This window comes from Cicer arietinum, chromosome 5 (assembly GCF_000331145.2).
Source record: "Cicer arietinum cultivar CDC Frontier isolate Library 1 chromosome 5, Cicar.CDCFrontier_v2.0, whole genome shotgun sequence".
NCBI classification, from domain to species: Eukaryota; Viridiplantae; Streptophyta; class Magnoliopsida; order Fabales; family Fabaceae; genus Cicer; species Cicer arietinum.
This window is the reverse complement of record NC_021164.2, coordinates 75,027,718-75,045,607: the sequence shown is the minus strand read 5'-3', so window position 1 is coordinate 75,045,607 and position 17,890 is coordinate 75,027,718. Positions and strand designations below refer to the sequence as shown.

The 17,890-nt window shown below is 34.2% G+C and overlaps 1 protein-coding gene across 6 annotated transcripts in view; it reads left to right on the top strand.

The window, feature by feature from the left end:
- The window catches only part of LOC101502765 (uncharacterized), a 36,662-nt gene that overhangs the window by 4,808 nt on the left and 13,964 nt on the right, over positions 1–17,890 (top strand). For 5 of the 6 annotated variants that reach the window (XR_012163222.1, XR_012163223.1, XM_027334521.2 and 2 more), the window contains exons 4-21: positions 122–289; positions 393–608; positions 1,185–1,279; positions 2,763–2,937; positions 5,773–6,197; positions 7,081–7,204; positions 8,579–8,653; positions 8,761–8,832; positions 10,329–10,466; positions 11,839–11,992; positions 12,156–12,523; positions 13,324–13,787; positions 14,759–15,094; positions 15,474–15,698; positions 16,219–16,309; positions 17,103–17,180; positions 17,337–17,627; positions 17,758–17,890. Coding sequence is in view for 4 of the 6 variants with exons in the window: in XM_027334521.2 (XP_027190322.1) it covers positions 122–289; positions 393–608; positions 1,185–1,279; positions 2,763–2,937; positions 5,773–6,197; positions 7,081–7,204; positions 8,579–8,653; positions 8,761–8,832; positions 10,329–10,466; positions 11,839–11,992; positions 12,156–12,523; positions 13,324–13,787; positions 14,759–15,094; positions 15,474–15,698; positions 16,219–16,309; positions 17,103–17,180; positions 17,337–17,627; positions 17,758–17,890 (3,628 nt within the window). In the remaining 2 variants the exon portion in view is untranslated. Of the gene's footprint in view, positions 1–121; positions 290–392; positions 609–1,184; positions 1,280–2,762; positions 2,938–5,772; positions 6,198–7,080; positions 7,205–8,578; positions 8,654–8,760; positions 8,833–10,328; positions 10,467–11,838; positions 11,993–12,155; positions 12,524–13,323; positions 13,788–14,758; positions 15,095–15,473; positions 15,699–16,218; positions 16,310–17,102; positions 17,181–17,336; positions 17,628–17,757 lie in introns of those variants that run through there. The other variant, XM_073368930.1, reaches the window with a different exon arrangement.

Here is a 17,890-nt window from a genome sequence, read left to right as displayed (position 1 = left end):
TTTTACGCATATGAATAAATATTTGCTACTGTATCAATTATTATATCCTGTCAATTTTACTCTCCCTAGTCCCCTACACAGATGTACTTTCAAATATAAACTATCGACTTGTTTGTTGCAGGTCCTCCAATTGTTTCCACAACTTCAGCCTTTAGTAGCTGCCATGGGTTGGGATCTATTGGCCGGTAAAATAGCAGCAAGGAGAAAATTAATGCAACTTCTCTGGACAAGTAAGTCACAAGTAATTCGGCTTGAAGAATCTTCTCTTTATGGTAATAAATCAGATGAGGTATTTTTCGTCTTTCATTGTTTCAAATGTGTTTTGTGGGTACTAAAAGTAAAAGAATGAATAGGTGGAACTTCTCTTAAAGTTTGATTTGATTTTCTGACAGATTTCCTGTGTGGAGCATCTATGTGATACTTTATGCTATCAGCTCGATCTTGCCTCTTTTGTTGCTTGTGTGAATTCTGGCCAGTCTTGGAATTCAAAATTCTCAGTAGTGCTTTCTGGAAAAGAACAAGCGGCATGTAGTGATGAAGATGCCTATTCAGATCACTTTGTTGAGAACTTTGTGTTGGAACGTCTCTCTGTCCAAACTCCTATTAGGGTAATACTTTATGTCAAATGTACAGCATCATAGACGGTGTGTTTGGAATTCATTCTTATCTTTGGAAGGGTTATAATTGCCTACCAATAAGTATTGATTTGATTGACTTAAAATAAAATATATGCACCTTCTCACTAAAGACAATCCTCCTTTATAGGAGATGCACTTGAATATTTGAACTTTATGTTTGTTGTGACTTGTGATACATGATGATATATTGAGCAGCAGCTGTTGGGGCTGTTTTTAATTTTATTTAGAAGAGAGAAGTACTAACAATTGTAGACAGTGGGTATATGTTTGATGATAAAAACATATTTGACTACAAAATAATGTTTGTCGAAGTGTATAATCATGAAGGGCAGTTACGGATCTTAAAATATGAGTAGTTACTACAAACTTGCAGCCTTTATTTTTCAAAGGAAAATATATCACATGTTGATATTGTATGTTTTTTTATTTAAATTTTAACGAAATCTATCATAATTCATTTGAGATTCATTATACTTTGAAGTTTGAATGTTAAATATGATAGCATCATCTTCTGTTGTCCTGTCGTGACTGGAGAATCTTCTGTAGGTACTTTTTGATGTTGTCCCTGGCATAAAATTCCGGGAAGCCATAGAATTGATCACAATGCAACCAATTGCTTCTTCTCTGGAAGCCTGGAAGAGGTATGCTTATGGTTCTCCTTTCTCATTCAGTGACGGTCAGCAGCGTTACTTTTGGCCTAGGACAGATATTAACCCTAAGTGGCTAGTTTTACTGAATTTGTTTGTTAATTAATTAGTCTATAAAAAGACAGAAACAGTTCATTATGAGGTCTATTTTTTCTGAGAAAATTACTGATACAAATGTTTCCTCTTTGGAAACAGCATTCACTCAACCATTACTGACAAACCCTTTATTTGGTTATTAATCCAAACTTTTTATTTATTTTGTCTTGATGTGTGTATGACTGTATGTGTACTAGCACTTAGTAAACATACATTGTGATTCCTAGATGTTCCATTTATTTACTTTGATAGAAAAGGAAATTTTGTTACGAGCCTAGGAGAAAAATACAATGACTGAATGACAAAGGATAAGATATCCATTAAAGGTCTTTTCAATGGTTAGAATGTGATAGAGACAAGATATGATATAGAACTAGATAAAAATAGGATATGATTAGGACAAGATAAACACTTATCTTATTATGTGTTTGATGCACACATGATAACAAACAAGATAATATTTTATCATATTAGGTTTTTTGTAAATCTCATTATGACATGATAGAATATATATAATATTGAAGTGACAAAATTACCCTTGTGAATCACAGTTTTTCCAAAAGGTCTGGTCATCAATTTTAGACCCTAAAGGTCCAAAACAGAAAAAAAAAAAAAAAAAAGAAAACGAGTGAATTTTGAATACAGTACAGTTGCCAGTGCCTTTGCATACGTTCACTTCTGTTTCTGCTATTCACGGTCTTTCATTAGTGTAATTAATTAGTGTTTATTACTGTCAACAACCATAATGTGATTTTTTTGGAATAAGACGAGCTAAAGTGCGATTACCCTTGTGAATCACAGTTTTTCCAAAAGGTCTGGTCATCAATTTTAGACCCTAAAGGTCCAAAACAGCAAAAAAAAAAAAAAAAAAGAAAACGAGTGAATTTTGAATACAGTACAGTTGCCAGTGCCTTTGCATACGTTCACTTCTGTTTCTGCTATTCACGGTCTTTCATTAGTGTAATTAATTAGTGTTTATTACTGTCAACAACCATAATGTGATTTTTTTGGAATAAGACGAGCTAAAGTGCGATATATATATATATATATATATTTTTTTTTTTTTGGTAAAAATGATATTTAGCTGTTTGAGATGGGATATTTACATGAATGATAATTTTGTCAACTATGGAGTGGATGGGCATCAGATTAATTAACTTGCATTACATTATGTTCATATATAATAGTTAATAGTAATGCTAGCCACACACCTCTTCTCCTTTCCCCATCCATTGCCTTAGCTAAGGCAAAGCAACAATTGTATGGCGAAACTTTCTTGACATTAAATGTTTAAATGCTTAATGTCTCATAATGACTCTGCGAGGTCTATTTCCTTCCTTGAGACTTCTTTTCTTTGCTGATTTTCCTTCATTTGACATAGGAAGCAAGATGTAGAACTCATGCATATGCGTTATGCTCTAGAATCATGCGTTCTTGCTTTAGGAGCAATGGAAAAGAGTATGGCTGATGGAATAGAAACTCATCAAAATGTGCCACTAGTTCATCTGAAGGACTTGCGAAGCCATTTGGATGCTATTAGTAATCTTCCACGCAAGGTGATTTCATTTTCAAAAATTTTATTAATTTTTTTATCCAATTGCTTCCTTCTCAGAATATTAATCACTGCAAGGCTAATTCATGTAGATGGGTACATCAGGATTTTTTTGTAATCTTATACTCCTCAGTCCAGACATGCAATGTCATTCTTTTCTCTCAACATTTTTTTAAATAATTTTTTTCCACCTGAACTACATGAAACATCTCACCACTGACAACCGACAAGTGCTAAACTATGTGCTGTTTTCGGATATTTTGTCAAATACTTCCATTTATTTAAAATTGGAAAATATTTTGTAATTTGAATCCTCCTATTGCTTGTTTCTCACAAATTAAATGTAAGGGAAAAGTTTATGTAGGGTGTAATATGTCTTGTCATGTATCACTGATTAGCAGTTGTAAAAAGTGCATTTTCTGTGATATATATTTTTTTAAAGTTGTTATATTTTAAGCGTGTACATCAATTGTTCAAAGATTCTATAGTCAATTATTTTTATCTTTTTTTTACCTGACTTGGATGAAACATCTGTCTGGTAACTGGTGCTACATGTTGTATTTGGATATTTTGTTAATTGCCTTTGTTTCTTTCTCTCCAACAATACTTTCATTTATTTAAAATTTCAGAAAATACATATTTTATCTGGATCCTTCTGTTAATTGATTTTCAAAAAATAAATGTAAGGGGGAAAATTAATACAGATTATAATATGCCATATCTGTGAATGGATGTTTTGAAAATGTTCAAGTAGCATCTACGTGTTATCGTACAGACGTACACATTATAAAAATGGTCAATGTGTCATTTTTTAAACGTTTTGCATTCTCTTTTATATTTTGTATCTTTTAAAATTGTAATATTTTAAGTGTTGGCATCAATTGTTCATGAAAAATTGAGTAATTTTTTTTCTTTGTATTTTTTTGTGAAATCACACCTTCTATTTATAATGATGTTGCAATAATTACATTTAATGTCTAGGAAGTTGTGTTGACTAGGACTACTAACAATTAGTCTAGGATGTTGCTCAATCAAAGAATAATAAAAATATACACTAAATTTTAACACTCCCCCTCTAGTTAAAGCTTACTATGCTTTAAGCTTGTTACATCAAAACATTTTATCACAAAAATTAAAACTAAGTTTGACAATTGTTAGACTTGTTTGAGAAGAGAAGGCACCGTTAATGATTCATGTGTGGGTAAAGAGTCACCATTGGATTGGTTATCGGTGGAAATAAAACACACCACTAATATGATTCATATGTGGAAACAGAGTCACCATCGGATTGATTGTCGGGGGAATAAAAGGCGCCACTAATATGATTCATACGTGGTAATGGAGTCACCACCAGATTGATCGTCGGTGGGAATAAAAGGATTGTTTGAGTAAATGGTACCTTGTCGTTGAAACCAAGTTCCCACAACAGCAGCCCAATTTGCGTAATTGAAAAAACAGACCAATTTTTCGCACTAGTGAGCGGAAGAGTTGTGAAAACGAAAGCGCAAGAAAAAGCAGCAACAGATACAATGTCGGACATGACAATCTATATGAAGGGAAGATGAAAGGTTGCGGAAAAATCACCTAAATATGGTAAACACCTCAGAATGTGGCAGAGGGGCTCTTGATGTGGTTGGCGCTCGAAAGCGGTAGCCGGAGAGAACTGTACGCACGGATTTTGTGGTGGTGCGTGGGGCCCACACGTAGAGAAGGTGGAGGTGCGTGTGGTGGCTGTTGGCGACGAGAAAAGCATCGTCGTGCTCGCCGGAGGATTGCGCGATGGTCTGTGTTGGTTTTAGGCCGTGCGTCACACTAGAAAAGGTGCAACTGGTGTAGGCACAACAGTAACAATGTAAATAAGCACCTAACAATGGAAAAAATGCTTGTTATGGCGCAGCTGAAAAATGCAGAGAAGACAACGGAAGGACCGCCAGAGTTGACGATGATGGATGACTGTTTGTGGCAAAAAATTAAAAGATTGAAAGGTGGTGCTACCGACGATAGTTGTAGTGAAGCACAAAGACAGATCACAAAATCAAAAGCTGCTCTGATACCATGAAAAATATGAGTAAATTTCTGGGTTTCTTGTGAGATCACACCTTCTATTTATAACGATGTTGCAATAATTACATTAAATTCTAGGAAGTTGTGTGAGTAGGACTACTAACAATTAGCTTAGGATGTTGCACAATCATAGAATAATAAAAACATATATTGAATTTTATCAATTCAAATTCAAACTTCAAAGACTGAAATAATTTCCTTTTCAGTTGTTAACAATATAATAAATAATAAACCATATCTAAACCAAATTTTTTCATGTAGGTGACAGCAAGTTTTCTCATAATCTTATCTCCATGCATGTTGTAATTTTACTCTTTTCGCTTTAATCATTTTTATGATTTCTTGCACTTATTTAGATTAAACGTTTGACCAGTGGCAAGTGCTACATGTTGTATACTTGTATTTGAATAATTTGTTCATTACTTCTCTTTATCCATTATTACCTTAATTTATTTGAAATTAAATAACTATATCTTGTATTTGATTCCTTCTGTTGATTTTCACTAAATAAATGAGGGAAAAGTTTATGTTGGATGTAGTGCATATATCAATGGTTAGATGTGTTGTTTATTACAAAGTAGCATCTATGTGGTATGGTAACACTGTAAAAAGGGTCCATATCATATTGTTTTTGCTTTTCCTGTGATGCTTTCATATTTCTATAAATTTAATATTTGAAGTTTTTGCATCAATTGTTCAAAGACTGAAATTTCCTTTTCCAGTTATGATACAATGGTCTATGCTTATCAAAGCCTGATTTTTTTCAATGATGCAGATGTTTATGGTAAATGTCATAATTTCACTGCTGCATATGGATAATATCTCTGCTAACTTGATGCATTGTGGATCACAAGGGAATGATTCTAAATTATCCGATCCATCCTCTTCGGAAAATAGTTGTCCAACTAGAAGTGAAGAGGGAAATAAAATGGTTATATCTTTCACTAGTTTGTTACTTGAAATATTGCGTCAAAACATTCCATCATCTGTGGTTGAATTAGAAAATACACTAGATGGTGGTGTAAACACAGACAGCAGACAGGCCCTCGAGTGGCGAATGTCAATCTCAAAGAGTTTCATTGAAGAATGGGAATGGCGTTTATCAATTCTGCAGCATCTTCTTCCATTGTCTGAACGCAAATGGAGATGGAAAGAGGCATTGACTGTGTTACGTGCAGCTCCCTCCAAGCTACTCAACCTGTCAGTGTTTCCCTCCTTATCTTACATATAACAATTGATGTCAATCTTAAACAACATATTCACTCTAAAAACATGGTCAACTTTGTCAACTATTTTTATTATAAAAAAATAAAAACCTGTGATTTGATTATCTTTATATATAAAAGTTGATGTCAATCTTAAGCAACAATTTCCCTTCAAAAGCATGGTCAACTTAGTCATTGGGTTTTGAAAATTCCATGGGAAGATAATTTAGTCATTCAATTATTGTTTTAACAAACAAAAAATCATATTTTGAACATGATTTTATTCAAAATTAAATTAAAAAAATTATAATTATAATTATAATTTTAACAAATTATATTGTAAAAAGACATTATAAAAAATATCAATCATTCGATTATTGTTTTAAAAAAAATTCTTTTTGAACATGAAAATAATTTATGTCAATCTTAATAGGCTAAAAAAATATATAGTAAGGTGGCAGTTATAAAATTGTAATATCGTCCATTATAAAAAAAAATATCCATATTATAAAATAGTAATAATATTTAAGTAATTGACATGTTAAATATTCAAAAGAATGATAAGCAAAATAGTGTTTAATGATAAGCAAAAGTTATGATTTAGCCAGTGATGGGAGTTTTAGTCTTGGATTTGGAGACAGATTGGTTTACTTTTTCGGTTGGTATATTTTATTTTGTGCTTTTTTTTTTATATTTTCATTTCTTGTCTAATGAACTTCATGAGTATTAGATAACTCTTTGGACTAATGTTCCATTACAGGTTTCCTTTATTTTGTTGTTTCATCTGTTTTAGGGAATTTTTCTCCTCCTTCTATGTACTTTACCTGTGTTAAATGTTTTTTGGTCCCAAAAAATCTGATTGATTTTTCCATCTGCAGTTGCATGCAGAAAGCAAAGTTTGATATAGGAGAGGAAGCAGTTCAGCGGTTTTCATTATCAGCCGAAGACAAAGCAACCCTTGAATTAGCTGAATGGGTAGATAGAGCCTGCAAAAAAGCATCTGTATGCACTTTTATTTGGTTGGAATTTCCCTGATTTATTGAACTTATGACTTTGACAGATTTTTCTTGTCATCTCTATGCATTATTGACATATGTGTGCAGAACAAAGTTATTGATTTTGCAAACGTTTACATTAATGTTCTTTTCTAGATGCTTTCTGTTTCTGAAATGATTTAGTTTCAGTTGCCATTATTTTTTGTGGCGAGATCTGAAATTCGATGAGAAGCAAAGGAAAGTACAATTGGAGAGGAGTGCATGTTATTATCATAAGCACATAAAAAGAATAAACAAGGACCAATATGGCTCAAATGAAGATTTTCTTTTTCTTACAGAGAAGTTTCCTAGAAAAATAAAACCCTGGAAGAAGAACAGCAATGAGATATCCTAAGACACTCCTACCCATTAACATTTGTAAATGCAAAGAGACGTCCTCAAATCTGGACATTCTTCCAATCATATAATGCGAGAAGTGCATAAATTTAACACCACCACAAATATTTTGCCTTCTTATTCTTTTTATAGATGCTTTCTGTTTCTGAAATGATTTAGTTTCAGTTGCCATTATCTTTTGTGGCGAGATCTGAAATTCGATGAGAAGCAAAGGAAAGTACAATTGGAGAGGAGTGCATGTTATTATCATAAGCACATAAAAAGAATAAACAAGGACCAATATGGCTCAAATGAAGATTTTCTTTTTCTTACAGAGAAGTTTCCTAGAAAAATAAAACCCTGGAAGAAGAACAGCAATGAGATATCCTAAGACACTCCTACCCATTAACATTTGTAAATGCAAAGAGACGTCCTCAAATCTGGACATTCTTCCAATCATATAATGCGAGAAGTGCATAAATTTAACACCACCACAGATATTTTGCCTTCTCATTCTTGCCAAAACCTTTGAAATGTTTTATGAGAAATTGCTCCCTGATCATAGTTCCCACCTGGTATTCGACACGAACAAACAAATTATTCCACTAGAGGGTAATGGCCTGAAAATGAAACTACGTATGTGTAATTGTTCTTAAACTGAACCTGCACTTGAATGATATGCGAAAAGGTGTATGAGATCTCCAAATCTGCATCATATTATTTGTAGTAATTTCTATATTTCTTCTGAGTTCTTCTGTCCCAACAATAGCCAGGTTTGGATGCTGTAATTCTTATGCGTTTTGCACTATATCCTTAGAGTATGTAGATGCTGTAATCATTTCCAGATTACGAGATCCGTATGTTCTGTAAATTTTAATTTTTTTTATCAGTTCAGTACGCCAAGTTGAGTTGCCATGGTGCCACTTTTGTATGAATTCCTTTTTTTAGTACGTTCTTGATTATTTCTAATTGCTTGTCATGAATGGTAATACTTTTATGAATGCAGGTAGATGATGTGGTGTCCCGAGTACAGGATCTAGATTTTTCCTCTTTACGCTCCCAGTTGGGACCCTTGGCTACAGTAAGTGGCTAAAATGTTAAGAAAGCAGTTAGACTTTGTCATTTCAACTGACGGGGAGTAAGATGCTTTGTGTATAGTTGGTTCTGATAATGTGCATTTCTTGCCAGATTCTTCTTTGCATTGATGTTGCTGCAACTTCTGCAAAGTCTGCAGGGATGTCTCAACAACTGCTGAATCAGGTGCTACAGTATTTTCTTTAATAGATTCCAGTCAGCTGATCCCCCCACCTCCACCCCTGACAAAATAAATTAGAATGTGGAGAAGAATAGAGAAAAAGGAAAACAATTAAAGTAGTATAATATTTTTCCTTTTCAGAGACAACAAACAAACCACACCTGCAAAGAAGAATCTTCGGCCTATACTTTACTGTTTTCGTTTTTCGGAGAGTTAATCTTTTAGTTTTCTCATAAATAAATTGCAACTAAGACACCCTTAAAGAGGCAAAGGCAGAAAAACCAATCTTATTTCATAGCAGAGCCTCAGAACGTAATCTTAAAATTAAGGGCACTCTACTCTGCAGTTTTGCCAAATACACCTAATAGTAGTATGATTTGATCACTGCCACAAAGTTCCAGCCTCCTTACTTTTTTAAAAGGTTTTGAAACTAAATACTAACCATTCAAATTTAAAAGGAATGCCCAGTTTAATTAAAAACTCCAAAAACCTATGTTGGATGAACTTCTTTGTTGTGTAAAATCGAATGACAGCCATCTCAGAGCTAAAGCCACACATGATGCTGACATAAGGACAACAATATTTTGTGATTTTCAAATATTCAACATATCATTCATACTAAACCCTGTGAGTACCACAGTCCTAATGAGAGACTTGTCCATGGGGATCTCAATTTCCAGATAGGATGGTTAGGAAGCTTTTCATTCAGTTTGAAGTGAGTTAAAACAAGAGAATGTAGAAAGCATGCTTATCAAAGAAATCAATAGTCCAAAGCCTCATATCAATATAAGAAGACAGAATGAAATTGTTGAAATCTCAAATTGACCAGAGATATAGCCAAAATAGTTCCAATAAGGTTTGGGTGTTTCTCACCCTTTGAGCCTATCTTAAATATGTTACATGGCCACCCGCATTTGTCCACACTCTAGATTTTCAGTCCTAGACGTGTATTGAAATCTCAGTGGTTAGAGATACGATCAAAGTAGTTACTGGGAAATCCTCACTCCTTGGGCTAACTATGGTGCTTTGGTTAGATGCCCAAATTCTAAGAGAAATCAAGCAGCCGTAAAAGATATTGTCATGACACACCTATTTAAGGACTTTATTTTCCCATTGTTGATTTTTACAAATTATAGGTTTATATAAAACTTGCTAGTTGTAAAATCTATGCTATTGTTCATTCTCACTTAATATTTATCGTTTGCATATTGTTAACTTTATATGGTGAAACCAATATTTTCATTAGTTGTAAGAAATTGAACTAGGGAGAGATTGATAGAACAAAGAATTCAACTTTGTCATTTATGATATAATTTAGGAGCTAAGATTTGTATACACATTTGTTGTTCCATTATTATTGTTCACCAAGAATGTTATCCATTTAGGCATATTTTCTTTTCATGAAATGCAATTCAATATAATTTTGATCACTAGTCCTTTATTTATTCTTAAAAGCTTTGTCCTCATGACTAGATAGTGGTTTTTATTATTCGATGTGTAGGCCCAAATTATGCTATCTGAGATATATCCAGGAGGATCTCCCAAAGCCGGCTCTACTTATTGTGATCAGATCCTTGAAGTCGGAGTCATCTCTGTGACACGGCGTCTTCTGAAGCGCTTACAGGAGTTCTTGGAGCAGGTGAGGGATTGAATATTATTAGTAAGAATCCTTTTCAAGAAAATCAGTTCCATTATGCTCCTTGCGAGAACTAATTTCTTTTTCTGTTGATCATTGGCATAAGCCAACAATATTACTGGGTCAGTGTTTGTTATTCCCATTAGTTGATTCCATATGCATATGTAGTAACAAAATACTTTCACGGGCCTTGTTTAACAGTTCATGTTATGTGATTATTTGACATGTTTTCATGGCTTTGCCGAGCAACCAATTTAGAGTTCAATACTCTCTTGCTCACTGGGCAAAGCACAAGATAGTGATGTTATAACCTGTGCTTCTCCCAAGTTAAGGCATCCTCTGTAACAAAGGCAGTGTAAAATGAAAAACCATTGGTATAAAAGAGCTTTCCGACCCCTCTGCTTATTTGTCAAGGTCACATCCTAACGACACTTTGCAGAATGAATAGAGGTCACAAATACAATCCTACTCTAATAGTGTAAGGATAAATATTTTTGTATTAACTACTAGCATTTTGCTCTAGTCAAATACACTAAAGAACCACACAGCCAAAATAATACGTTGCCTTTCTTAATCACACAAATTGTGGAACCCTAGTTTCGAGTTATCTAATACTGTTTTCTTTTCGTTCAAGATATTAGAAGAACGGAACACAACACATTACTAAATCTAATATGTTAAAATCGAAGACAAGAATTGCAAAGCCTATGAAATTATTAAAGGAAGCAACTTAAGTCTTCAATACTGTAACTGTAAACATAAGTTTGTTAGGGTGAGGTGAGTGTAACTGTAAACATTACAGTTACACAATTGTTTACAGTTACACAGTTAAGCTACTCTTTACACAGCTACACAATTAAGCTATTTGATTTTGGTAAATAGGGAGGATCTACTCTAAGTATTGTAGACTTAAGCTACTCCCTTTAATATGCCCCCACAAGCTCAGTAGGGGGTGAGATGAGCAGAATCATGCACTATGAGCTTGGAATGAAGCTCTACAAATCTGGTAGGAGGCAAGACATTAGTCATAATGTCAGCTTTTTGAAGATTACTAGGAACAAAGTGAACCAGAAGCTATTTCTAAACTTAAAATAGAACTTAAGCCAAAGAAGTTGCTCCGTACCTTGAGGCAAACAAGATCATTAAGCTTCACTGTACCAAGTAGATTTGGGTTTTTTCAATTTTATTTTTATTGTGATTTTGTTCCTTTTCTTTTATTTTTAATGGAGATACCATTGTTTTCCTTTACTTTCGTTGAGTACATATGATTTTATGGAGTACATACAGATGCCATACTACAAAAAAAGTACATGCAAATGCTGTGAAGAAGGTTGTGCGATCTTGGTAATGATGTTTATATGATGTACTCCTCCAGGAAAACCCTCCAACACTGCAGACAATCCTATCCGGGGAAATTGTCATCACATCATCAAAAGAGTCGCACCGGCAGGAGCAGAGGGAGCGGGCTTTGGCTTTGCTACATCAGATGATTGAAGATGCTCATATGGGCAAGCGGCAATTTCTAAGTGGTACTTATATCTATTGACATTGTATTCCTTTTTTTGCTGTAAAATCTTGATAAGTTAAAATCTGTGTCCATCAAGTAAGACTTTGATGGTTATTATTTTTTTCTTTCTTTTTATAAAGACTTCAATGGTTATAATATAACACTTTTTTTTTTACTAAAACCAGGTAAGCTTCATAACCTTGCAAGAGCTGTCACTGATGAAGAAACTGAACCAAGTACTACTAGAGGTGAAGGATTGTATTCTGAGAGGAAAACTATTTCCAACAGTGACAAGGACATTGTACTTGGACTTGGGTTAAGAGTTGTTAAACCAATACCTTTAAGCTCAGCTGGAGGAGATACTGCCCTGCAGTCTTCTGGTTTTGACATTAAAGACTCTGGGAAGAGAATATTTGCTCCCTTGAGTGCCAAACCTATGACATACTTATCGCAATTCATTCTTCACGTTGCTGCAATTGGTGATATCGTAGATGGGACTGATACTACTCATGATTTCAACTTTTTCTCTGTCCTTTATGAGTGGCCTAAGGATGTAAGATTCTTAAAACATTTGAATTATTTGACAGTGTTTGATTTTAGACAACTGCCACCATGATTATGCGTATCTAAGCCTGTTGCTGTTGTACGATTATGGACCTATTTTTATTATCAGAAGTTATTCATATATTTCTTTTACCCCTTAACACAGCAATCAAACACATACAAATATTTTTAAATTTTGGAAGAAATATCTGTTATCATATCTTAATAAAGTGAAAAACTTATGTTACTTATTATATATTCTCAGAAATAACAATACTCCTACTTCAATTATTTGTGCAACCTTTGCAATACACTCATATTTAACAAACTCTACCATCATTTAGATAAAAGGCTACATATTTGTTTTAATAAAATATAGTTGGTTTTTTTTGGAAATGAAAGGTGAAATTTGGTGAAATGATAAGGTTGGTTCCATGAGATCTGGGGTTATTGATTCTACTTTCTGAAAATACGAGTGGCCCAATTAAGGATCTAGGATAGACCTTAATACTATCTTAAGTTTTTGTGCCAAATTCAACCCCGCAAATTCGGTTTATAAGGTGGGGGGGTTGCCTAAGCTTTATAGCTTTATTTAGGCCTTATCGCTAGTTAACGCGAGACTTGAAATTTTTCCATTGATGGGGTGCAGGCTGCATACATTTGGCTCTACCCAAACAAAGCAGTGAGGAGCCTTATGCACTAGGGCTCCTTTTATGTAGCCATTTAGAAACATTTACGAAAATTTAATATTTTTATATGATGAGCATGTCTTGCTTTCTTTTAACCATGTTTTACTGTTTTATCTCGCAGCTTTTGACCCGTCTTGTCTTTGAAAGAGGCAGCACTGATGCAGCAGGGAAGGTAGCTGAAATTATGTGTGCTGATTTTGTACATGAGGTTATTTCTGCATGTGTACCTCCAGTTTATCCTCCACGATCTGGACATGGATGGGCATGCATTCCAGTTGTTCCATCATTCCCTAAGAGCAGCTCTGAAAATAAAGTACTTTCTCCTTCATCTAAAGATGCAAAGCCTAATTGCTATTGCCGTTCTTCAGCAACACCTGGAGTCTCATTATACCCTCTTGAGTTGGATGTGGTGAAGCATTTGGCAAAAATATCCCCTGTGAGGGCTGTCTTGGCATGTGTATTCGGAAGTAGTATACTGTACAACAGCAGTAGCTCTTCAATTTCAAGCTCCTTGAGTGATGGATTACAGCAGGCTCCAGATGCTGATCGTTTGTTTTATGAGTTTGCTCTTGATCAATCTGAAAGGTAGCATACTCTATTTGTGTGTATTGGTTGTCAGCTTCATGCATATTTTAACTAGTTAAAAACACTATTTGGTTCGTATTGTATCTGATACTCAATCATTAATATATGACTTCTATTCATTTTGATTCTGTTAACATTTTCTTTTCATCTATAGAACATTTTTTTTTTCATCTATAGATTTTTCATCATTTACTTATATATACCTTGTTTTTTGTGGGCAAAGCAAACCCTTCATGCACTTTTTATCAAACGATAACTACTTATGTACATTTTTCTAACAGATTTTAACTGCCAACATTCATTCGCATACAACATTGCATGTATCATATAGCTGTGAAATAAAGCTTCTTTTAAGCTCGAGAGGTACTTCTATCACAAATCATGTTCGATCGTCCGCCTTAATTGAATTCTAGGGTTGATATCTACTTTCATATCCCCTAGCATTTTTATGAAGCTTTTCAGGAAATCCATTGCATAAAATTACATGAACATTAAACACTTTAGAAAATGCTTAATTGCAGTTTTGATCTTCCTATTTTCACCAATTTATAAAATTGGTCCTCTTATTTTAAAATCTAAAAGTTTTAGTCCATCCATCGGGTTTTTTAATTAAAAAATGGCGAAGTGCCATATTCGTGGCTTTGTTAGAAGGGATTTTTCTTAAGGTCCTTTACTGACATGCCCTCTTTGTGGAGTTTTGGTACTTGCGGATGAGTATAAGGCAAGTGATGTTACCATGCATTTCTTTATTCACATCTGATGTTAGCATATGAAATTTGCCTTTTTTGGGATGACGGGGAGCGGTGTATTCTATGTAATTGAAACAGGATTGAATTAGGTCAATATTTTAACCCACATTTCTTGGTGCTTCTCATCTTTTCCTTTATAAATTCTCTTACAAGCCACAGGGGTTGCATACTTTCTATCAGTATTATTCAATAATTTGTTCAATTTTTTCTCCTGATTTACAGGTTCCCAACTTTGAACAGATGGATACAAATGCAAACAAACCTCCACCGAGTTTCAGAATTTGCTGTTACTGCTAATCAAACAGCAGATGATGGCAACCTTGAAGCAAGATCTTCTGTTAAGAGAGTTCGTGAACATGACATTGAGACAGAGTCAGATGCTGATGACATTAATAGCAATACAATCCCTGTAGCTCTGACGGACCTAAATAGCCAAGAGGTTGAAGCTGCAGACTTCTGGCACGATTCCTCAAAATCTGAAACTTCTCAACTTGACACAACAGTTTTCCTTTCTTTTGATTGGGATAATGAAGAACCATATCAGAAGGCAGTTGAACGGTAATATAGTTAATAGTGGTTCAAACAATATTTTTTTTCCCGTTATGTTTTTTGAAAATAGGGGAGGAGGTATACATATTTTTTAAATAGTTAAGTTTATTTTCCGTTGTTAAGTTTCATTGCACACTTGCATTAGAATGTTATGGACTTCGTGCAATCAAATCAAACGAGATGCAGTCATGTCATACTCTATTTCATCAACAATGGGGGATAATAGAAAACACCCATACTTTCTTAATCATGGTCTTTGTCAGCACCAACTAACCAAGTTTCTGAATGTTCTTGTATTTATTTTGGTTCAATAGTTTTAGGGCCCTAAATAATTACAAGTTATCTTTTTTTAGCAATGTTAATGTCACAGAGTGTTCTTCTGTTATAGACTAATTGGCGAAGGAAAACTAATGGATGCTCTTGCACTTTCTGATCGTTTTCTACGTAATGGGGCCTCTGATCAGCTTCTTCAGATGATCATTGAACGTGAAGAAGAGATCCATTCAAATTCTGCACAGCGTCAAGGTTATGGTGGACGTAATATTTGGAGCAATAGTTGGCAGTATTGCCTTAGGTTGAAGGACAAACAGCTGGCTGCGAGACTTGCCCTAAGGTGCGTAAATTCCTGAAGTATATGTATGTATAATGGTTTATTCTTCTGACTGTCAAGCTGCTAGGTTTGACCTAAGGTGTCATGTTTAAAATTTACATGTATGTCTTTCTTGATATAATGAATAGGTAAGACTCTTTCAAATGAGATGATTCACTCCCGGGTTTTTTTATGAGATATAGAACAACTCTTGGGCATCCACCTCACAACTTAAGATTATAGGAAGTTGAAAAAAGTAAAAGGCAAAATACTTTAATATTTTATTACTACAACCCTAAGTTGTTTATATAAGAAAATAGTAATACTGAGTAATAATGACAGAATCATAAAATAAAAATAAACAGAATTATATAAAATAAACGAGAATCAAATCTGATTTTCCTTGATTCTTCAACAGAAGTGAATAGGCCTATTTGTTTTATTGCATGATTATAATTATGAATTCGTGATCATTATTAAATTATGTTGTCCAGTATTTGTATCAACCTGTGATGTCACTTCTAATTTCTTAATTTCATAATAGGTATGTGCACACATGGGAACTAGATGCTGCTTTGGACGTTCTCACAATGTGCAGCTGCCATCTACCTCAGAATGATTCTATTAGGGAAGAGGTGCTGAAGTACTGTTATTTTTCTTCTTTTTATACTGTATTGTTACATCAATATTATTTTGCATGCATGGATATTCTTAAACAGTTGCCGTGTCCATACGTAGTATGTATTCACTGTAGATACTTGTTGGATATGCTTGGGTACATCTCCCTTTTATTCTTCAAATTTCTCTACTAAATGCCCAGGGGCTGGCCTAATGTATTACTAGGCCTAAAGCAAACTTTGTTGAAGACCTTTTAAAAGCTAAGAGTAATATTTTTATTTAAATTGTCTATTATAATTTTAAACATGAATATGTATGTGTACATGCAACCACATGTAAGATTTCCTATAATTAATAATTTGGGATTCTAAATGTTTTTCTTGTTAAAGCTGAAATAAGCACAAAAAAATTGGAAGGCCTCAATAATATATTCCATAAAAAATATTTGGGCCTAAATCCCTTCATGATTGCTATATATTGCTCAAGTACAAGGAAGCAATGCAAAAGACCAAGTTTTGCTCTAAATGAAACAAATTAATACTCCATTCCTTCAAATCATGTGCTCCCTTTAGGTATTTTGCTTACTACATATGTTTAGGGAGTTTGTTAAAACCTGGGATTAGAAATCTTTTGATTTTAGTACTTCATTGTTTTTGGTATTATATTTCTACTTAATACACTTTCTCATGCCCCTTGTTTAAATGTTTTAGAAATAAAATGTATTATATTTCTACTTAATATGTAGTTGTACTTGTTCTGAAGTCCATACTATTTTTAATCTTAAATGACATTAATCATTGTAATGCCTAGGTTTTGCAAATGAAACAAGCTTTGCAGAGGTACAGCCACATATTAAGTGCAGACGACCACTATACAAGCTGGCAAGAGGTTGTGATCTCGTCTTTGATCTGTTTCACGGCTAATGCACAATAGCTATGCCAGATTAATCTTATTTGTCCAGAAGTTCATATTGTCTGTTTCACGGCTAATGATCACTTTTTTTATTTTCCTTTTTCTTTTCAATAAAATATCATTGTATTTCAGGTTGAAGCAGATTGCAAGGAAGATCCAGAAGGGCTGGCACTTCGATTAGCTGGAAAAGGATCTGTTTCTGCTGCACTAGAAGTGGCAGAAAGTGCTGGATTATCAATTGATTTACGGAGAGAGTTGCAAGGGAGACAGCTTGTGAAGCTTTTAACAGCGGATCCTCTTAATGGTGGAGGACCAGCTGAAGCTTCACGCTTTCTTTCTTCATTACGGGATACAAATGATGCTTTGCCAGTTGCTATGGGTGCAATGCAGCTTTTGCCCAATTTGCGGTCAAAACAACTTCTTGTAATCAGACATTTATCTAGCATATTCTTTCCTTGTTTAATGATATAAATTTCCTGAAACTGTTCTTATTGGTTTTGAAATTTCATCACGATCAACATCTCAATGACCATTTCTCTGTGCATTGTTGAAGGTTCACTTCTTCCTGAAGCGGAGAGAAGGGAATTTGTCTGATGCTGAGATTTCCCGACTTAATTCATGGGCTTTAGGGCTTCGTGTGTTGTCTGTCTTGCCAATACCATGGCAGCAAAGATGCTCTTCCCTAC